The following is an 18,640-nucleotide window of genomic DNA, read 5'->3' as shown; positions in this document are numbered from 1 at the left end:
ATTTTATTTTGACAATCAAAATATATTTGTTTGAGCACTCGTATGGTTTTATGATTAAACAATCATAGGGAGTTTAATAATATACTTTAGAGAATTGATTCACATGGCTCCAACTAATCCGGTATAGGCGGATCTAGCTCTTGATGAATCTCTACGAACGATCTTCAGAAACTTCTTTGTTTAATCTTCTAATCAGATCCACGACTACAAGTTTTATTCCTCTTCTAATTTGCACTAGAAAAATAAGAAGAAGTTTTGCATTGGAGATCAAAGTTTGAGAGACGGTTCAAACTTTTCTTCAAAAGGAAGTGGCCGAATTTTAGAGTCCTTGGGAGAGGGGATTTCGAAAATCACAATGGTGGTGGCTAGGGTTATGGCTTGTTCACTCCTATTTATAATTAAGCCAAAACTTAATACACATAATTAACATTAAAAGGCTTGATTAATTAATTGAGCTAGTCCAACTAGTTTAATTAATTAATCAAAATCCATTAAGAACTTTAATTATTTAGTATGTTGGACTTGTACTCCTACAAGCCCATTAAACATACTTCTCACTATATTTAATTTAATATTTAATAAACTCAACCTTTGAGCTTAATAAATTAAACACATTATAAATTCAACATTTGAATTTAATATTTAAATCGTAAATTCAACTCCTTGAATTTTATCATCTCCAAAATTTAATATTTAATAAACCCAACTTTTGAGTTTAATTAATTAAATAATCAAATTTTATAAATTCAACTCCTTGAATTTATTCTCTTCAAATTTCATAAATTCAACTTCTTGAATTTACTATCTCATAAATTCAACTCCTTGAATTTATTTTCTCAAAATTTAATTATCATAAATTCAAATCCTTGAATTTACTATATCATAATATAAATTCAACTCCTTGAATTTATTCTCTCAACGGGAACAAACGATCCAGTGCTTGTGTGACCCTCAATGGTTCAGGGATACAGCTAGCCGTGGGTTTACAACTCTTTTTGATTCAGAAATTTTTCTCCAGTGCCGTTGGTGCCCTAAATTTTGGCTTGTCTATCCCTATTATAATTTAAAAGCATAACTTAACTACACTACATAACATTCATGGGTATCCTCGATTAATTATCGAGGGTTGCATATAATTCGATAACTATGTGATAACTATAAATAGTGGCATCACATGTACGGTTGGAGAACTCCTTCTCTAACGTACATATTATACTCTGTCCAGAGATTTCACGTACTATTATTTCATCAGATCACATAGGATATCCACACCCGTAGGCGAGCGGTGAATCCCCGACTACAATGCACTGGCTCCTATATGTGTCGCAACTGTACCCAACCTCGCCATCTGATGACTCTCCTGGAGCCGGTAAACGAGTCAAAGCACAGCCCTAGCATATAGAGCCTCAGTGTTGTCCCGGGTCGTAAGGACTAATGGTGTACAATCATAACCACGGACTTATCCTCTCGATGAATGATAACCACTTGGAAAGTCCGAGTGAGAGTTGTTCGGTATAATCATCATATGACTACCCATCTGCATGTTTGGACATCTCTATGTCCTTACCAAGAAACGCAGTACACAACATCACAGATGCTAGTCTCGAGCTCAAGCGACCTTTATCCATGTTTTAGGCGGCTGAATCGACTAGGAACGAATTTAGAATATGCAGTGTTTACAAATGAGTTTCAACATCAAATTACGATTCATTTGTATTAAAGTATAATCAATGACCTTATCTATGCTGATTGCATGGGTATACAGATAAAGTAAAAACGAAACCATTAAAAAGTAAATTATATTAAAATAAAGATTGTTTATTACGCTTGAGTCAATAAATTCTCTAGCCAACCTTTGGCTTGTAGGGCATCTACTCTAACAATATTACCATTTTATGCATACAAAATTTTAATTAATGAGCCGTGTAGTTTTATTGTTTGGGTTCTACACAATTGATTAAAACTCAAATGAACACAATCATTATATTTGATCATGTTCTCAATTGGTCAATGTCCAAATTTTTTTAAAATGTCCAATGCACACACTATTTAGGTGCAGACCTCAACAACATGAAACCAATGTTTTTTTTTTTGCTCCTACGAGGGCTGGGTCCTGAGGCGATGACCTATCTCGCCTCGTAGGAAGTACGGCCCTGCCTGTGCGTAGGGGAAAGAACGTGTATATTGTTTTAACTTTTACAATAATATGTTTTTATCATTAAAGGACAAACAACGTAAATTTGGACTATTAAGTGATATTATACTAAAATTCAGTTGTTGTCAGTAGACTTGTAAAATTGGGATGAGCCCGTCTGGTTGGTTCGTCCTGATACAGAAATGGGGCGAGTTGGATTTAGGAAATCTCAACTCGTTTGGAGCTGAGCCAAACGGATTGAGTCCGTGCAGACCACGGGTTAGCGGAGGGCAGGATAGGACGGGCCCAGAACATGATATTTTTCCTTCGTAAAATTGTATTTTTAAGCTTTTTTTGAAGTACATATTTTTAAGTTTTATTTGATTTTTGTGGTATTTTTTTTCATATTTTATTTAATTAAATAATTTTATACATTATTAATTTATTATACTAATGCTTTTAGATGTTGGTTGAACTATTTGATTAAAATTTATTTTCCATTTTCGTAGCATTTCAAACGTTTTTTGAATTTTTTGATTAAAAATTAGCATTTAAAAAAAAAAACTTTTTTATAAAAAATTAGGCGAACCGACATCACAAGGAAGTTTGAACTGAGTTGACCAATTGTCAGCCCGGCACGGGTAACCCGCCGATGGCCTGCCCCACCAAATAGCAGATTACGGACGGATCTATCCAACCCGTTTTCAGATCTCTACTTATCGATTATCAAATAGAAATTGAATCTTGATTGAAATAGAAGGGTTATTCTTATGAGCAGAAGGGTCGAGTCTTACTGAGTTATGAAACATATGGAGCATCCTTATGTTTTCAGATGATTAATTGAATATATTTTGTATTAAAAAATATATATATATAAATTTTACTCCAAGTGTAACATAAACTATCCTCAAATCATTTTCTCGTGTTTCCTAAAAAAAAGATATAAATCATATGTGTTATCGGGGGATGTTGCAATTCAATGTGCCTGATGCATACACATAAAAGTGTAATATTACACAATCGAGATACATGTGAATGCCTCGAATATGTTGGAAAGATTTTGAAAATAAAAATCGAAATGGTTCACATGCCATATGAAATGGAAAATTATTGCATCTACTAAAGGAGAACACCTATATTATATTGGGCTACTTCCAGGTGTCATAATTAATTCAGAAAAAAAATAAATATATAAACCTCCTTCACCATAACCAATGATTACTCATAGATGTAATAAATCACTTCCACTTCTTGAATTTCCCTCCATGCATTCCAAACATTCCATGCTTTCCTCTCTTATGCTTTCCAAATTTGCCATGCTTGAACTTGCCATGCTTCATCTTCCCATGACCATAATGGCCCATCCCATGCCCAACACCATGTCCATAATGTCCAATGCCATGCCCGACGCCATGTCCATGATGCCCCATGCCATGAGCGCCATGCGTCATATGAGCAGCACCATAGGCGGCGGCTGCTGCTGCAGCACCTCCAAGCATCGCTCCAATACCACCAGGTCCCCCTGCAACATAAAGGAAACTAAGAACAGAGGAAAACCAGACACACAAAGAATTACACGTGGAAGAGATACTATTTAACTATGCGCAACAAACTTAAGCTTTACAAAGAACAGTGCAACGAACATAACCAATCAGTTCATGGTTTCTTACTGCACGTGAAGACCTCATATCGAAGAACCATAGTTCTAAGCAGATGCCCCTAATCGAAATTGGATCTACTTGTCTAAGAGCTCTAGAGCTTTCAAATATAATAAGGCAAGTTTCGAATGAGGTTATTCAATGCTCAGAGGATAGAAGTTGTCCGAGTATTTGAATGTCCCTGGCTGTAAACCACATTTTGATATAATCAACCTAGATAGCGGGCCTAAAAGGCCTTCTTTCTAATAAAATAAAATACCCCTACTGCTATATTATCAGAGCTGGATCGATTCAATCTTTTCCCAGTGCTAATGCTTCTACTACTCCCCTTCTGTTGCTGGTCTGACTCCCATGGATGGTTATGGTGGTTCCCCAGCTGCTGCTCCTACTCCTTTGGCTGGGTTTTAGAGAGAGCGTGAGATAGTTGGTAGCTAGTCTAACTTTCTTTTATCTGAGCGCGATGACAGGATGTAAGGTTAGTAAGGAGAGTTTTTTGAGAATGTCCGGTTCTTCCGCGAATAGACTATTAGGCTAAGAAGAATAGGTTTTGATCCCACCTTTGAAATTGAAAGAGTGGCTGAGTATTTGAATGTCCATAGATATGAACCGTGACCCAAAAGCCTAAATGACAGGTATGGTACCCATGTCTACTTGATTGGCTACGTGACTCGTATCTATCAAACTAAAAACATAGTAAGTCATCCTTTTAGTTTGACCTCAACTTTTAGTTAAGGAATTAGCAGAAGGACCTTATATTAATTCTATCGAAAGGCGACACATCCAAAGAAAATAGATGACAAGAAACCAAAGCAATTTGCCAAACAACAAATCCAACACTTTAACAAAAATTAACAAATCAAGCTACATTTAAACATCACCTGAATGGTGTGGAGCAGATGAGCCAGGATAACCAGCCGGGGAATGGCCGTGTGGTGGATATCCTTGTGGAGGATAACCTTGGGGTGGATACCCTTGTGGAGGATATCCTTGGGGAGGATAGCCTCCGGGGGCTGGTGGATACTGTCCAGGTGGATATCCTTGTGGAGGATAATGGCCATGGTGAGAAAAAAGCCCTTTGTCAGATTCATCATGCTTGTCTTTTCCACCTCCCATTTTCTTTTATCTCAGTTGATATCGATACCTAGAATGATAGAAGGATAACTTGTAAAACATAAAAGAATTTGAATTTGAAATTACATACAAAAATACATAAAATAATTTAGTGCCAGTCACATTAGCCACTAGCTAATACAAAGTACATGTTAGCAAATTCCAGTCGGATTTTGTCAAGTGAAATGACACAAAATATTCATCGAGAGTGCCTGGTTCTCAGCCACATCTCAAACAGAAAAGTTTAATCGAGCTCACGGTATAGTAAATGACTTCAAATATTGTTCTGGTAGTGGAAATTAGTTTCAAGTTGACAATTTAAACTTCTTTTCAAATCCTTGATTACTTCATACATAAAAAAGAAAAAATTAAAGGGTATCACATCTCCTCTTAGGTGTAATCTTACATTTTGCAATCGACATGGTATTTGAGTTCACACTAAAGAACACCAACTGATCAACAAATTCCCGAGCTAAAAAATAACAATAAAAATAGTTTAAATTTCTGTTCGAGTATTGTAATTGTACCATATAACATCCGAACATAAATTTTTACTTCGACACAACTAGCACTCCTTATCATTACCACTATAGCACAAACCAAGGACACAAATGGCAAAACCGTCCCAAACTAAAGCTTTAAAAATAAAAAAAATAGAGGGACAAAAGCATAACTATTTGTGCATATATAATATTGTTAAAAACAATGCTAATAACAGTAGCGTAGAAACGAACTCGTAAAGATAAAGCAATAACCGAAACAAGTGTGATGTTTACCGTAAGAATATCGTGCAAAGGAAATAAAAATCAAATTGAGGCCTGTGGCGTGTACAATTTTCTTAAAACAGATTCGCTCCTTCCGGTATGTGTTTCGTTTCCCAGGATACAACGGAACAATCAGCAGTGACTTAGCACGAGACACCACTACGGCGAACTGAAAACGTACCTTTACTTTATCACCGAGATTTAACGGAAGCCAAATGAAAAACTAACAATATGAAATGCAAGAGAATACTTGAAAGAGAAAAGATTTTCATATATTTGAAATGAGAAAATGAACACACTATTTATAAGCCCCAAAATGCACACCAAGAGTCATCCAAGATTAATTAACTCAATTAATATTCCCATTAACTCAAGAATATGAAGAGCCAAAACTCTTCAATTAACTCAAGAATGTAGAAAGCCAAAAGACACTCCCACAATAATGAGCCACAACTAACTCAAGAATGTGGAGAGCCAAAAGACACTCCCACATTCATGAGACATAATTTTTATTCAAACTTTAAATTTAATTGAAATTTCCAACAATCCCCCACATGAATGAAAATTGATACAAATCTTGGTGACAAAGTTCTACAGTTGAATCCTGCATAAGATAGGTAGGTGTTAGTTACCCTTTGAACCTTCCCTTATGAAATATATTTGCTTTACTAGCTGTAAAGCTGACTAGTAGACATGATGTCCTTTAACTGTTCTGCCGTCTATGTAAATTAAGATATACTTCACACAAGACTCTCTCTGATACTATTCAGTTCTCATGATTGTGTTCGTGTTGGCCATGAACACATGCCTGGTTCTGCGAGAGGGTCTAGAATTGAGCCTCACAATTCCTTCGAAGCGGCCCCACTTCTCTCACATATAGGTGATTCTATATTCTTCTCATTAGAATCATTAAAAGTCGTACGCTTATCCTCAACATTCATTGTTTCATAATAGGAATGGGCTAGGGATAACCCCCACAGTGATATACCAAATCGGTGCGATTAGGTTGTCCCATTGAACCTAGTTCTTGGGATCTCCAGTCAGCGTTGGTTGGGTTTTCCTTCACATCAATTTATTCTATAGGCTTGAGCCCTATTCCCCTTGACATTTTCGCAATTAACTCTCTGTTTAATCCCTTGGTTAACAGATCTGCTATATTATCCTTTGACTTTATATAGTCAACAGAGATAATTCCAGTTGAGAGTAGTTGTCTAATGGTATTGTGTCTATGATGTATATGCCTAGACTTATCATTATGCATTTTATTTTGTGCCCTTCCAATCGCAGATTGGCTATCACAATGTATGCATATAGCTGACATTGGTTTTTCCCATCCTGGAACATCTTCTAAGAAGTGACGCAGCCATTCAGCCTCTTCAGCACACTTGTCAAGAGCTATAAACTCAGATTCCGTCGTGGATCTGGCTATTACAATTTGTTTAGAAGATTTCCACGAAATTGCTTGCACCTACTAAAGTAAATACAAATCCACTTGTAGATTTTGAGTCTTTCATATCAGATATCCAATTTGCATCGTTGTATCCTTCAATAACAGCAGGATATCTGGTATAGTGCAGCCGATGATCACGAGTGTACCTTAAGTATCTTAGCAATCTGATAATTGCTTTCCAGTGTTCAACTCCTGGATTACTCGTGAATCTACTCAATTTGCTCACTGCATAGGCTATGTCTGGTCTTGTACAACTCATTAAGTACATCTGACTTCCAATGACTCGAGAGTATTCTAATTGAGACATACTCTCACCTCGATTCTTTGATAGATGCTGACTGATATCAATCGGGGTTCTAGCTAATGCAGAGTCATCATTATTGAATTTCTCAAGTATTTGGTCAACATAATGTGACTGACTTAGGGCTAGTTCTTCTGATGTTTTATGGATTTTAATTCCAAGGATTACATCGGCCAAGGCCAAATCTTTCACGTCAAATCTTGAGTTCAATAGCTTCTTGGCAGATTTGATCATCTTATCATTACTACCAATGATAAGTATGTCATCTACGTAAAGACATAAAATGACATATCCATTTTCAGTGTTTTTTATGTATACACATTTGTCACATTAACTGAATTTAAATCCTCTTTCCATCATGGCTTTAATCAAATTTCTCGTGCCATTGCTTTGGTGCTTGTTTTAAGCCATACAAAGACTTCACCAGTTTACAAACCTTATTTTCTTGCACAGTCGCAGAAAATCCTTCAAGTTGTTCCATGTAAATTTCCTCTTCTAAACCTCCATTTAGAAAAGCTGTCTTTACGTCCATTTGGTTTACTTCAAAATTTCGCAAGGCGGCAATCGCAAGTATCACACGAATAGAGGTTATACTCGATACAGGAGAATATGTGTCAAAGTAATCAAGCCCTTCATGTTGATGGTAACCTTTAATTATCAACTTGGCTTTATGCTTATTTATGGTTCCATCTGATATCATTTTCCTTTTGAAAACCCATTTACAGCCTAGTGGTTTGCTTCCTGGAGGAAGATTTACTAATTCTCACGTATGGTTTTGTAAAATAGATTCCATTTCGGAATTGATAGCTTCTTTCTATAGAGGTTCCTCAGATGAACTCATTGCTTCCTTGAAGCTTTGAGGTTCACTTTCCATCATGAAAGTGATGAAATCCGGACCAAAGGATTTCTCAGTCTTAGCTCTCTTGCCACGTCTAGGTTCAATATCTTGATCAAGCTCTTGTTCTTTATCAATTGTCTCATATAATCTTTTGGATGAACTTGGTTCTTCCTTAGATTTGTATGGAAACATGTGTTCAAAGAACGAAGCATTTCTTGATTCCATTATCGTATTCTTGCGAATATCAGGTATTTGAGATTCATGTACAAGAAAACGATACGCGCTACTGTTTTGAGCATATCCAATGAAAATGCAATCAACAGTTTTTGGTCCTATCTTTACTTTATTTGGAGTGGGTAATGCTACCTTGGCAAGACACCCCCACATTCGCAAGTATTGGTAGGAAGGACTTCTACCTTTCCATAACTCGTATGGACTTTTATCTTGCTTTATCAGGGGCACTTTATTTAAAAGGTAATTTGCTGTTAGAACAGCTTCCCCCACATGTTCTGTGGTAAACCAGAACTTAATAACAACGAATTCATCATTTCTTTCAAGGTGCGATTCTTTCTCTCTGCAATGCCATCTTGCTGAGGAGAATAAGGTGCAGTTCTTTCATGTTTTGATACCGTATTGAGCACAAAACTCAGCAAATGGTGATTCATATTCACCTCCACGATCAATTCTTAGCACCTTAATTTTCTTGCTAAGTTGGTTTTCAAATTCACTTTTGTAGTGGACAAAATTTTCAATTGCTTCATCCTTACTTTTAAGAAGATACACATAACAAAACTTTGTGCTATCGTCAACAAAAGTAATGAAATATTTATTTCCACCACATGTTTGCGCACCTTTTAAATCACATATATCACCGTGAATTAGATCAAGTGGTTCGCTATTTTTTTTTGTTGGTAGGAGAAAAGTTCTTTTTTTTCTAGCTTTGACCATAGCTCGACAACATTTGCCTTGGCAGCAAATGGAGAAAACAATCGTCTTTCAGAACTCTTGTTGTCTTGCTCAATACAAAGTTGAACAATGAGTTCTTCAACATTCATCTCTTTTCGTTTGTATTTCAAATAGATTTCGAAATCCTTCCAGGCAGGTGGTAGCTTATCAACAATAGCAGCCACTTGGAAAGATTCGCTCAAGGTCATTCCTTCAGCGTGAATCTCGTGAAGAATCACTTGGATTTCTTGAACATGACTGATCATCATTTTGGAGTCAACCATCTTGTAGTCTAAAAAACGACTAACAATAAATTTCTTGGCCTCGACATCCTCGGTTTTGTATAACCGATCCAGAAACTCCCACAATTCCCGAGTCGTCTTCTTTTCACTATACACATTTTATAGCGAATTAGCCAAACCATTCATTTTCTGCACAAGAAATATAAGTGGTGACATGCATCATAGCACTAGCTCTCTACACATCTCCATCAACCACACTGGTTTGGGAGCATCCTTGGTGAGAAACCTTGCTTACGGTAAGATAGATTAACATATTCTGTTGCTTCCTTTTGAAATTTGAGCCATCGAATTTCTTCGGTGTATCAACATGGCTGGCACATCGACAACAATGAAGACATAATCCTGGACTAACTTTTGGCACATTCGAGTCATTCGAATCAGTAGCCATGTCGTCAACAAATCGCATAATGAGTATAACAAAATCTGTTTTAAGTTTGTTGGAAACAATGCTAATAACAGTAGCGTAGAAACGAACTCGTAAAGATAAAGCAGTAACCGAAACAAGTGTGATGTTTACAGTAAGAATATCGTGCAAAGGAAATAAAAACCAAACCGAGGCCTGTAGCGTCTACAGTTTCCTTAAAACAGATTCGCCCCCTCTGGTATGTGCTTCGAGATTTCAGTGGACATCTGTTTCCCAGGATACAACGGAACAACCAGCAGTGACTTAGCACGAGACATTACTACGGCGAACTGAAAACGTACCTTTACTTTATCACCGAGATTTAACGGAAGCCAAATGAAAAGCTAACAATATGAAATGCAAGAGAATAATTGAAAGAGAAAAGATTTTCATATATTTGAAATGAGAAAATGAACACACTATTTATAAGCCCCAAAATGCACACCAAGAGTCATCCAAAATTAATTAACTCAATTAATCTTCTCATTAACTCAAAAATATGAAGAGACAAAACTCTTCAATTAACTCAAGAATGTGGAAAGTCAAAAGTCACTTCCACAATAATGAGTCACAATTAACTCAAGAATGTGGAGAGCCAAATGATACTCCCACATTCAGGATACATAATTTTTATTCAAACTTTAAATTTACTTGAAATTTCCAACAAATATATCAAAGTCAATAAATTTATAAGGGAAGGACCATGGCAGGCCGTCTGCTCCGGCCCCTGAAGGTTGGAGCCGAAGCGAACATTTCACAGAATATGAGACCTACGCCAACAATTTCTCAGTGTCGTATTTCAGAGCAGGAAAAACAACCACTCAACAATGTACGTAAAGAAACCAATAAAAGCATATAAATCCATAACAATCCACCCTCCGGAACGATTTGCAAGACTCTTCCAAAGCCAACCAGAAAACAACAATTAACGCCACAATGTTTTACTTTCTTCATAACCAATACATGAGGGAGAACATAAAAGGAATTTATTTTAAAAAACAAGATATTAAATCTCACGACTACATATTCCCTAGAGTACATAAATATTTTTGGTTTACATTGATATAGAAAACCCCTACAAATAATTTCAGATTCTCACGTAAATCATCACAAAATTTATCCCGATAAAAAGAGAAGGTAATTAAATTATTTCACGATCCTGACATATTCCCAACCATGTATTATCACTCAAGAATACTTACATTTAACGAAAAAAACACCGCAGTATACAAAATGAAAATCTATACACGCAAACAAAAATTTACTTCTGATCCAAAAAGAAACAAACTTTATGGAAGAAAAATGGGTGGGTTACCTTGAAAAGCTCTACAAGACGTGCGGCAAAAGCGTAAGAACAAGAATTGAATGGACAATGACGAAGAAGCAGTGCATTTGATATATTACGTTTATAGTAAAAATGAATTTGCTTTATTTTCTGATGGTTTCTCGTTCGGCTCCACGCGTTGATAGGACGAGAAGACCTGCATCGGAATGCCACGCGTGAGATATATAATAATAATAATAATAATAATAATAATAATTTATATCATATATAAGTTTGGCATTAATAAGAATACGTAATACGTGTGTTTTTATAATATATTTTTTACAATTTATTTGATTTGTATTTAATGAAAATAAAAAATATAATTATAAAAAATAATGAAAAAACTACATCATAATTTTGATATATTAATAAAAAATTAAAAAACAAAATAAGAATTGAACCTACGACTTGAAGTTTAAGAAACAATATATCTATCCGCTAAATTAAACTGTGACTTGCATTAAAATTTTAACACTTTATTAAAATGTATAATTATTAAAATAGACCACGACACTAAAATTTAGTTACTCTAAGAGTCTCACACTTAATCAGGGACGGATCCAGAAATTAAAGTTGAGGTGAACTTGAACTTTTTTTTTTTTTTTGAAGGAATGTGAACTTGAACTTAATATAAAAAGTTAATATATATATATATATATATATATGAAAATAGTTAGCAAAATGACCTTGATATTTTTTTTAAAAAAAAAACATATTGTTCTAGCGTATTCGAAATAGGAGAGTTAATTTTCAAAAAAAAAAGTTTAATCAATATCATTTTTCAAAATTTATATATTATTTAAATTAATATGTAATCCGTGTAATATAAGATAAGTTCCACTGAGATTCAAAATTTACATTTTAAAACTCTTTTTAATATATTTTAAATGTACTTTCAAAATTAAATTCTATTAAATAAAAAATTGATAAAATAAATTTATCATTTTTATGAGTTATTTGTACCAAACTCATTTTGAAATATCGAAAATCTACATTTATTCACTGTGCAAGTTAAATAGGTATTCTAAATATTAACTTTTATGAGTTATTTGCATCGTGATATTTTTAAAAAAAATTAGACTGAACTTAAATCTCTCTATATATTTACTAAAAAAAATAGAATTGGCTCGAATCTCTATATCTCTTTGTGGAAAAAATTGGGCTGGGCTACAGCCTAGGACGGGCCAAGCATAGATCCGTCCCTACGCTTAATAATATAGTATAGAAGTATAGATGAATAATTGCATAGTTCGTTGTCGGTATAGTTTTCAAATGAGTCTGGTCCGTCGGTTGATTTGTCTAGTTCCACCAAATTCGCAGTTGGGTTAGCTATTTCGTAGCTGGTTCCACCAAATAGTGGCTTATGACGGGTTGATCAGGTGGTTAGATTGACAATATCTTAACACATTCAGATGGAGAGTAGACATGGCAGACGACAAATTGTAGTGGATTGCAGGTCAGTTCATTTCACTGACTTTGTTTTGACAACTTTAGTTGTTAAAAACGCGAACAAACATAATTCGTGTAATATATTCATATTATATGTTATATATAAATACTATTTTTTTATTTTTAAAACAAGTAGTTTAGTAATGATCTTTTTATATAAAAAATGGATTTTCTCAAATATTTAATTTGAAAAATTAATGAGATTTGCTTAAAATTATTAATATATTAGTGATATTTGGTACGTGTTACATGTCAGTATAATTATTTTTATAATTAATTCGATCATGTTAAAATAAAGGTTATATCATAATTTAAAAAATAAGTGAGGTTAAATAATGAATTAAAAAAAAGGAAAAACATAAACATGAAAACCAATGTTGCTGCCCAAGAGAACTGTTTATTTATATTTAAAACTGAGTCGTATCATAAATAAAAAGTATCGAGGAACTAAACTGTAATTTTAAAATAATAAATTAAAAAATTGAAAAAAACAAAAACATGAAAACCAACCCAATGTTGGGCCCATGATTGAACCGTAAACCTTCAGGGTTCGCTTGGTCTGTAGGATGTGATAATTGAATGATTAGTAATTTGATTGATAAATGCTTGATAAGATAAGATATATAATTTGAGAGATATATAATATCATGTGTGGTGTGAAATTAGTGAGGTGGATAAAATCATGATAAATGCATTAATGACCAAAATACCCTTCAGCTTAATATTTCATTTATTTCCCATTAAAGTTTTATTCCTCCCCAAAACTACAACCTGTTTTCCGAAAAAGCACACGCCAATTGTAAATCCTCTCACTTTTCTTCGTCCCTGAAGATTGAAAGCTGAGACGAGATCAGTGAAAGATCTGAAGCGAAGAGGCAACATAGACCTTGAGCATGTTTTTCTGAGTTTAATTTTCTTTTTTAACAGGTGAGATCAGATATTAATCTACAAAAATCGTTCGATCCAGTGGAAGAGAGCAAGAGCTATGTGTGAAAACAAGTAATTGTGAGTAATTTTCGAAATTCTTATTCAAGTAATCTTTTAATTCCGAGTTTAACAGAAACCAAATTTAACTAGTTTGACGCAGCGTAGGCATTTTTTATGTGTATTTGGCTTAACATTTTTTAGTTTCGTATCCTGTTATGGTTCTTGTCTCAGTCATTTTTCACTCAACGAATTTCGTATTATTTGAATGCTATTATGAAAATACATAAAAGATTGTGTTTTTAAGCCGAAACTTTTCCTACTGTGTTCTCAAATCTAGTAATTTCTTCAAACATACTTTACAACATAGATGTACAAATACGTCACTTGAATAACTAATCCAACATAATTCGTTTTTGTGAATCTATGTACGAGGGTTTAAAAAATGAGGTACTGATTTATAGGTATCATGGAAATGAAGACACCACCACAGTGCCATTGTGGAAACGGGGAAATGATATTACAGAAATCTGGGGATTACTCGACTCGTCCTGGGCACTATTACTATATATGTCCAGCGGGTCTGAAACATCGGAAAAGTTTCTCTTGGTACCTTGAGTACCATGGAAGGAATGTAACACCCACCGAGGAACAGTCGTATAAATCTGAAAACCACTCAACTAATTTTGAAAATAATTCATGTCATACTAGTACCCCAATGTTTTGTAAGAAGGAGTCAATGAACTCATCCTCCGGGCCATACGCTCGTCGTTCGAAGGAAGCTCATCCACATGCCAGCAACCAATATTATGAAATGGAACGTGGCATGTCAAGTACAAGATATGAGTTACAGAATCATGGATTGAAGAGCACACCTTATTCACGTGATCATGTTTGTTGTTGTTTTGGGTTCATATGTGCGTTGATCTGCGTTCTTATCCTCCTCATTATATTCCTTCTCTTGAGATTCTGATAAATTGCATTTTTTTGTATGTACTGGTGTCTTAAAATTGTTTTGTCCAACTTTATGACATGTACTTGCATAACTTTTGACATATGAGACATATGTGTTGTGTGCAAGTTCTACGAACAAGTTTTATGTGGAGTTATTTATTTGGCTTTGTTCATGGTTTTTGATTTAGTTATGAACAATTGCCTAATTTTTAAGTTTTCTTGAGTTTTTTGTTCGACAAGATGAGCACCTATATTAGCTCAATCATATATACAACAGAAGTCATTAAGTGTAGCAGTGAACCTTACAAAGCAGTGACGGGTAAGTAATTTTCTTGGAAATATGATTTCACTGTTATTCCATTTTACATATTTCTGCGTTTAATGCGAAATGGTGTACATGCTCGCGATTTATATCGATTATGAAACAAGTGTTTCTCTGCAATGGTGATTTGGTGAGGAGTATACATTTAGGGAGTGAGTTAATAAATTGTCATAATAGGTAAGCATTCATATGATTTATTTAAAATCTGCGTTAGATTTTTGTTAAACACGGATCTATTTCAAAAAAAATTCGAACTGGTGGATGGAAATGCTACAAAAAATATTTTATTGCATTGATGTATTATGTTATTAGTAAATGATCTTCTCAATTTTCTTTATTTTATTCAGAATTGGCATTTATTATTTATTAGGCGTCGTCTGTACAAGCTGTTTATTGTTTACACTTGATCACCAAATTAGAAGTCTACCTTCACATATTATGACTGTTTACACTTGATCACCACTAACTTATTATTTATGAGGCATCTACCTGCACATATTATTTGCACAGAACACTGTTTACACTTGATCACTACCCAAAATTATTATGACAATAGATGTTGATATATGGTGGGATATCAAATCAATATGATCCTTTATCTCTTTTGAATGACAAGCATTTACCCTTGGGTTGGTAAACAATGTTTAATGTGTTTGTGTTACTTAAATAAGCACACATGCATGGGCCACATCACAAATATATGCTCGGTTTAGTTTCTCAACTTTTGCTAATTCTGCAGAACACACCCACAATGTCTGTCAAGTACAAATCGTCTTCGGAAGTGAGTGTAACTAGCAAGTACAAAGTGGATGTGATTATCATCTCGGATGATGAACAAGTGAATGAAGAAGGAGCAGATATTGATGTGCGCAAGGAAGTGGAGCCTGTTTCAATCAAAGTGTCGAATCTACCAAAACTAAGCACGACCAACAACAATCCATGCAAGAAGTCAGTGGATGACTACTACAAGACGAACATGCTACCTTTCAAAGCATGCAACAAACGTTCCAACGATCATCCCACTGGTCGCCCTTCCAAGAGAACCTTACGGCAGCATGAAACAGATGGATATGTGTTAATCAGTAGCTCGGATGACTCAGCGCATTCCACATGAAACTTCGTACAAGTATATCATAATTATGCTACCCTTTTTATCTTTCTTCGATGGACTATCTCGTGTATGCATCCACATTTTGTTTTAAACATTCGATCGCAAGTGGTGTTTGCTTTGTGAGACGTATGTCGTTGTGGTGTTTGTATCAACTTTTGTTTTTGGATGTTAAAGCATCATGTGGAGAAGGATGACACTGTAAATGTGGATGTTTAACTAATGACTAAATTGACTTTTGCGACTGAATATTCCAACTCCAAGCTACTCTTACGTCGATTTCAACCATGTTACTTTGTTTCTTTGTTAGAGTGTTGTCTTACTATCACAACAGAAGTTCGATATGAATATTAAAGTCTATCTTTTTATATTTATTAGTCGGATTGAGAAAGTGATCGACAATGAGTTCATTTCAATATAAGTTCGTGTTTTTTTACCTCAACAACACCTCCACGACCAAACAATCTTCCAGCGGCAGTGATATTTCCACCAACTAAGAAACTCGAGTGCTGGAATAGGCCTTTATGCTTTTGGACGACGTACAATTGAAACATAAATGATTCAGTGAACTTGGGACTGTAATTTGAGGATAGCAATCTTGTCAATTTTGTCCATTTTGACCCTTGTAGTTATAATATTTCAAATTTCTTATGCTCTTCACAGTTGTTATGAGTATCAAAAGCATTAGCAATCTCCACAATGACTCTCCTCATCATAGTCATTACAAGTTTGGTCCTAATTCATTTTGGCATAACTTCAAGTGGTAGTATTAAAACACTGTCATTTGTTCCATGTAAATTCATATATGAATCTATGGATAAGAGGAAACCAATAACACCAGCAAATGTACATACACCAAGGCCGGACCAATTGCCAACCGAAACACCACCAAATGTACATAGCACCAGCAAATGTACATACACCAGCAAAAATTCATACACCAAAACACATGGTATTATAATAATGCGCCAAAATATGATACCTTATACATCATCATACAAAAGTGGGAACATCCACACACAATACTTCGGGCCATTACAAAAAAACCAAAACCATCAAGTTCATTTACCGCATAGCATGTGAGCTTATGGATTTAGTATCCGTTTAATTAAGCTGATCTTTCCTTCAAGGTTAAGCCGCAAGAACAAAGCTAGTTTGTTGGTGTTATCCACCAGTAGCTCCGCCACACGCACTTTCTCGTCTGAAGTTAATTCCGGGATGGTTCCTAAGGTGGCCAACACATTATCCATAGCATATTCAATTTTCGACTCAGATGACATTTCTTTGATGAGGTTTGAAATTGTCTCCTTTGTGATGTCAGCTAAATTATTGATTGCAGCAACAATTTGGTTGTCAACATCGTCTAATCGCTTGCGTTTCTTTGACCTCACCTTTGAGACTTCTTTTGGGTTTGAAGGGAGAGTCTGAGCTACAGACATTGATTCACCATCTTCTTCCAGTGGGCGGTAAAAGTCATCCATGCCAAATTCCATGTCAATGGATTCATTCTCAATCATATTCAAGACATCATGAACAACCACTGAAATAGTCTCCACTCGATCACCTGTTGCCCTATCGTAGCCAAATATTTCGCACCAATCTTTATAGTGTGGCCACCGCTTGTAACGCATAACTCGAGCACTATTGTCCACCTGAAAAATCTTCGTTTTAATAGAGTATACATTTTAAATATTAAACTTAAACATTTTACTAAAATTTTTAACCTTGAGTATCGTATCCCATGCCTCATTTGTAGCGTCTATCGTGTTTTCTGTGTCATTCCAATCAATCCCACTTTTTGCTAGCATTGTTGTCAAACATCCATAATGTTTCTTCCAGACATGTATTTTCAAAGTTATGTGGGGATGCCCACGTAAATCTGAATCTTTGAAAGCATTTTGAAGTGCAGATTCCAATAATGGTAAATAGCCATTACGGAATCCGTTCTCCGTTTTATATCCTTTGCTTATTATATCTTTCAATGCCACAATTAGAACCTCTTCCTCAGGGGCTGTCCAAGTACGACGCAACTTATCTGTTTTTTTACCTTTCGAATTCACACTTGTGCTATCCATTGATTCGAATGTGTTTGCAATGTTAACCTGTTACAAAATAATGTGAGAAGTAAGAATGAGATAGGCAACATTATATTGCAAAAAGGAAAAACACATTTGAAAACATATTTTAAAATACAACACTCAATCCAATACATAATTCACAAAACAATTATTCTGACAAACATAAGTAGTACGTAACTACCAAACAAAATCAAGTTTGCAATCCAAATACAATAACATAAAACATTTGTCTTGGTTGTGGTACATCGACATTGCAAAGTTATCTCTCCACATAAACCATACATTGGAGGAATTAAAATCCTCAATGAAGTAATTCTCAGTCAGTGGCGTTGGGCTTAATGTCTCATCTTCAATCTCATCAACAAGATTATCCGGCATTTGAGATCGGATGAAGTTGTTTAACAAAATGCAAGCCATTATGATTCTCTTCTGAGTTTTTAGTGGGTAGAATGAAGGACTTCGCATAATAGCCCATCTTTTCTTAAGCAAGCCAAAAGCTCTTTCAATCACATTCCTAGCTTTGTTGTGTCTCCAATTGAAGAGTTCTTTATAATTTTGTGGAGCATTTGTGCG

General features: G+C 34.9%; 2 protein-coding genes and 1 long non-coding RNA gene across 5 annotated transcripts; 1 reads left to right on the top strand and 2 right to left on the bottom strand.

Moving 5' to 3' along the window:
• Window positions 1–3,036: 3,036 nt before the first annotated feature.
• LOC142542973 (uncharacterized) lies at window positions 3,037–11,375 on the bottom strand. 3 transcript variants are annotated; one of them, XM_075649908.1, is made up of 3 exons: window positions 11,221–11,375; window positions 4,671–4,933; window positions 3,037–3,656 (listed from the first exon to the last, which is right to left on the bottom strand). In XM_075649908.1, the coding sequence occupies exons 2-3, from the start codon at window positions 4,903–4,905 to the stop codon at window positions 3,373–3,375; spliced, it is 519 nt and encodes a 172-aa protein (XP_075506023.1). In that variant the 5' UTR covers window positions 4,906–4,933; window positions 11,221–11,375; the 3' UTR covers window positions 3,037–3,372. The 3 variants fall into 3 exon arrangements, with proteins under 3 accessions (XP_075506023.1, XP_075506024.1, XP_075506025.1); XM_075649909.1 differs by lacking the exon at window positions 11,221–11,375 and adding an exon at window positions 11,108–11,166; XM_075649910.1 differs by lacking the exon at window positions 11,221–11,375 and adding an exon at window positions 5,679–5,815.
• LOC142542974 (uncharacterized) lies at window positions 3,663–4,586 on the top strand. The gene is made up of 2 exons (XR_012819608.1): window positions 3,663–3,950; window positions 4,365–4,586. It is a non-coding gene; the product is annotated as an uncharacterized LOC142542974 (long non-coding RNA).
• Window positions 11,376–17,074: 5,699 nt separating the features above from the next.
• On the bottom strand, window positions 17,075–18,484 carry LOC142541796 (uncharacterized). Its single transcript, XM_075648257.1, has 3 exons — window positions 18,350–18,484; window positions 17,714–18,091; window positions 17,075–17,641 (listed from the first exon to the last, which is right to left on the bottom strand). Exons 1-3 carry the CDS (start codon window positions 18,482–18,484, stop codon window positions 17,075–17,077), a joined length of 1,080 nt encoding a protein of 359 aa, XP_075504372.1.
• Window positions 18,485–18,640: the final 156 nt, after the last annotated feature.

The sequence above is a fragment of the Primulina tabacum genome, chromosome 4 (assembly GCF_025594145.1).
Source record: "Primulina tabacum isolate GXHZ01 chromosome 4, ASM2559414v2, whole genome shotgun sequence".
Lineage (NCBI taxonomy): Eukaryota > Viridiplantae > Streptophyta > Magnoliopsida > Lamiales > Gesneriaceae > Primulina > Primulina tabacum.
Note: the sequence above shows the minus strand (reverse complement) of the source record. Positions and strands in the feature narration are given on the sequence as shown.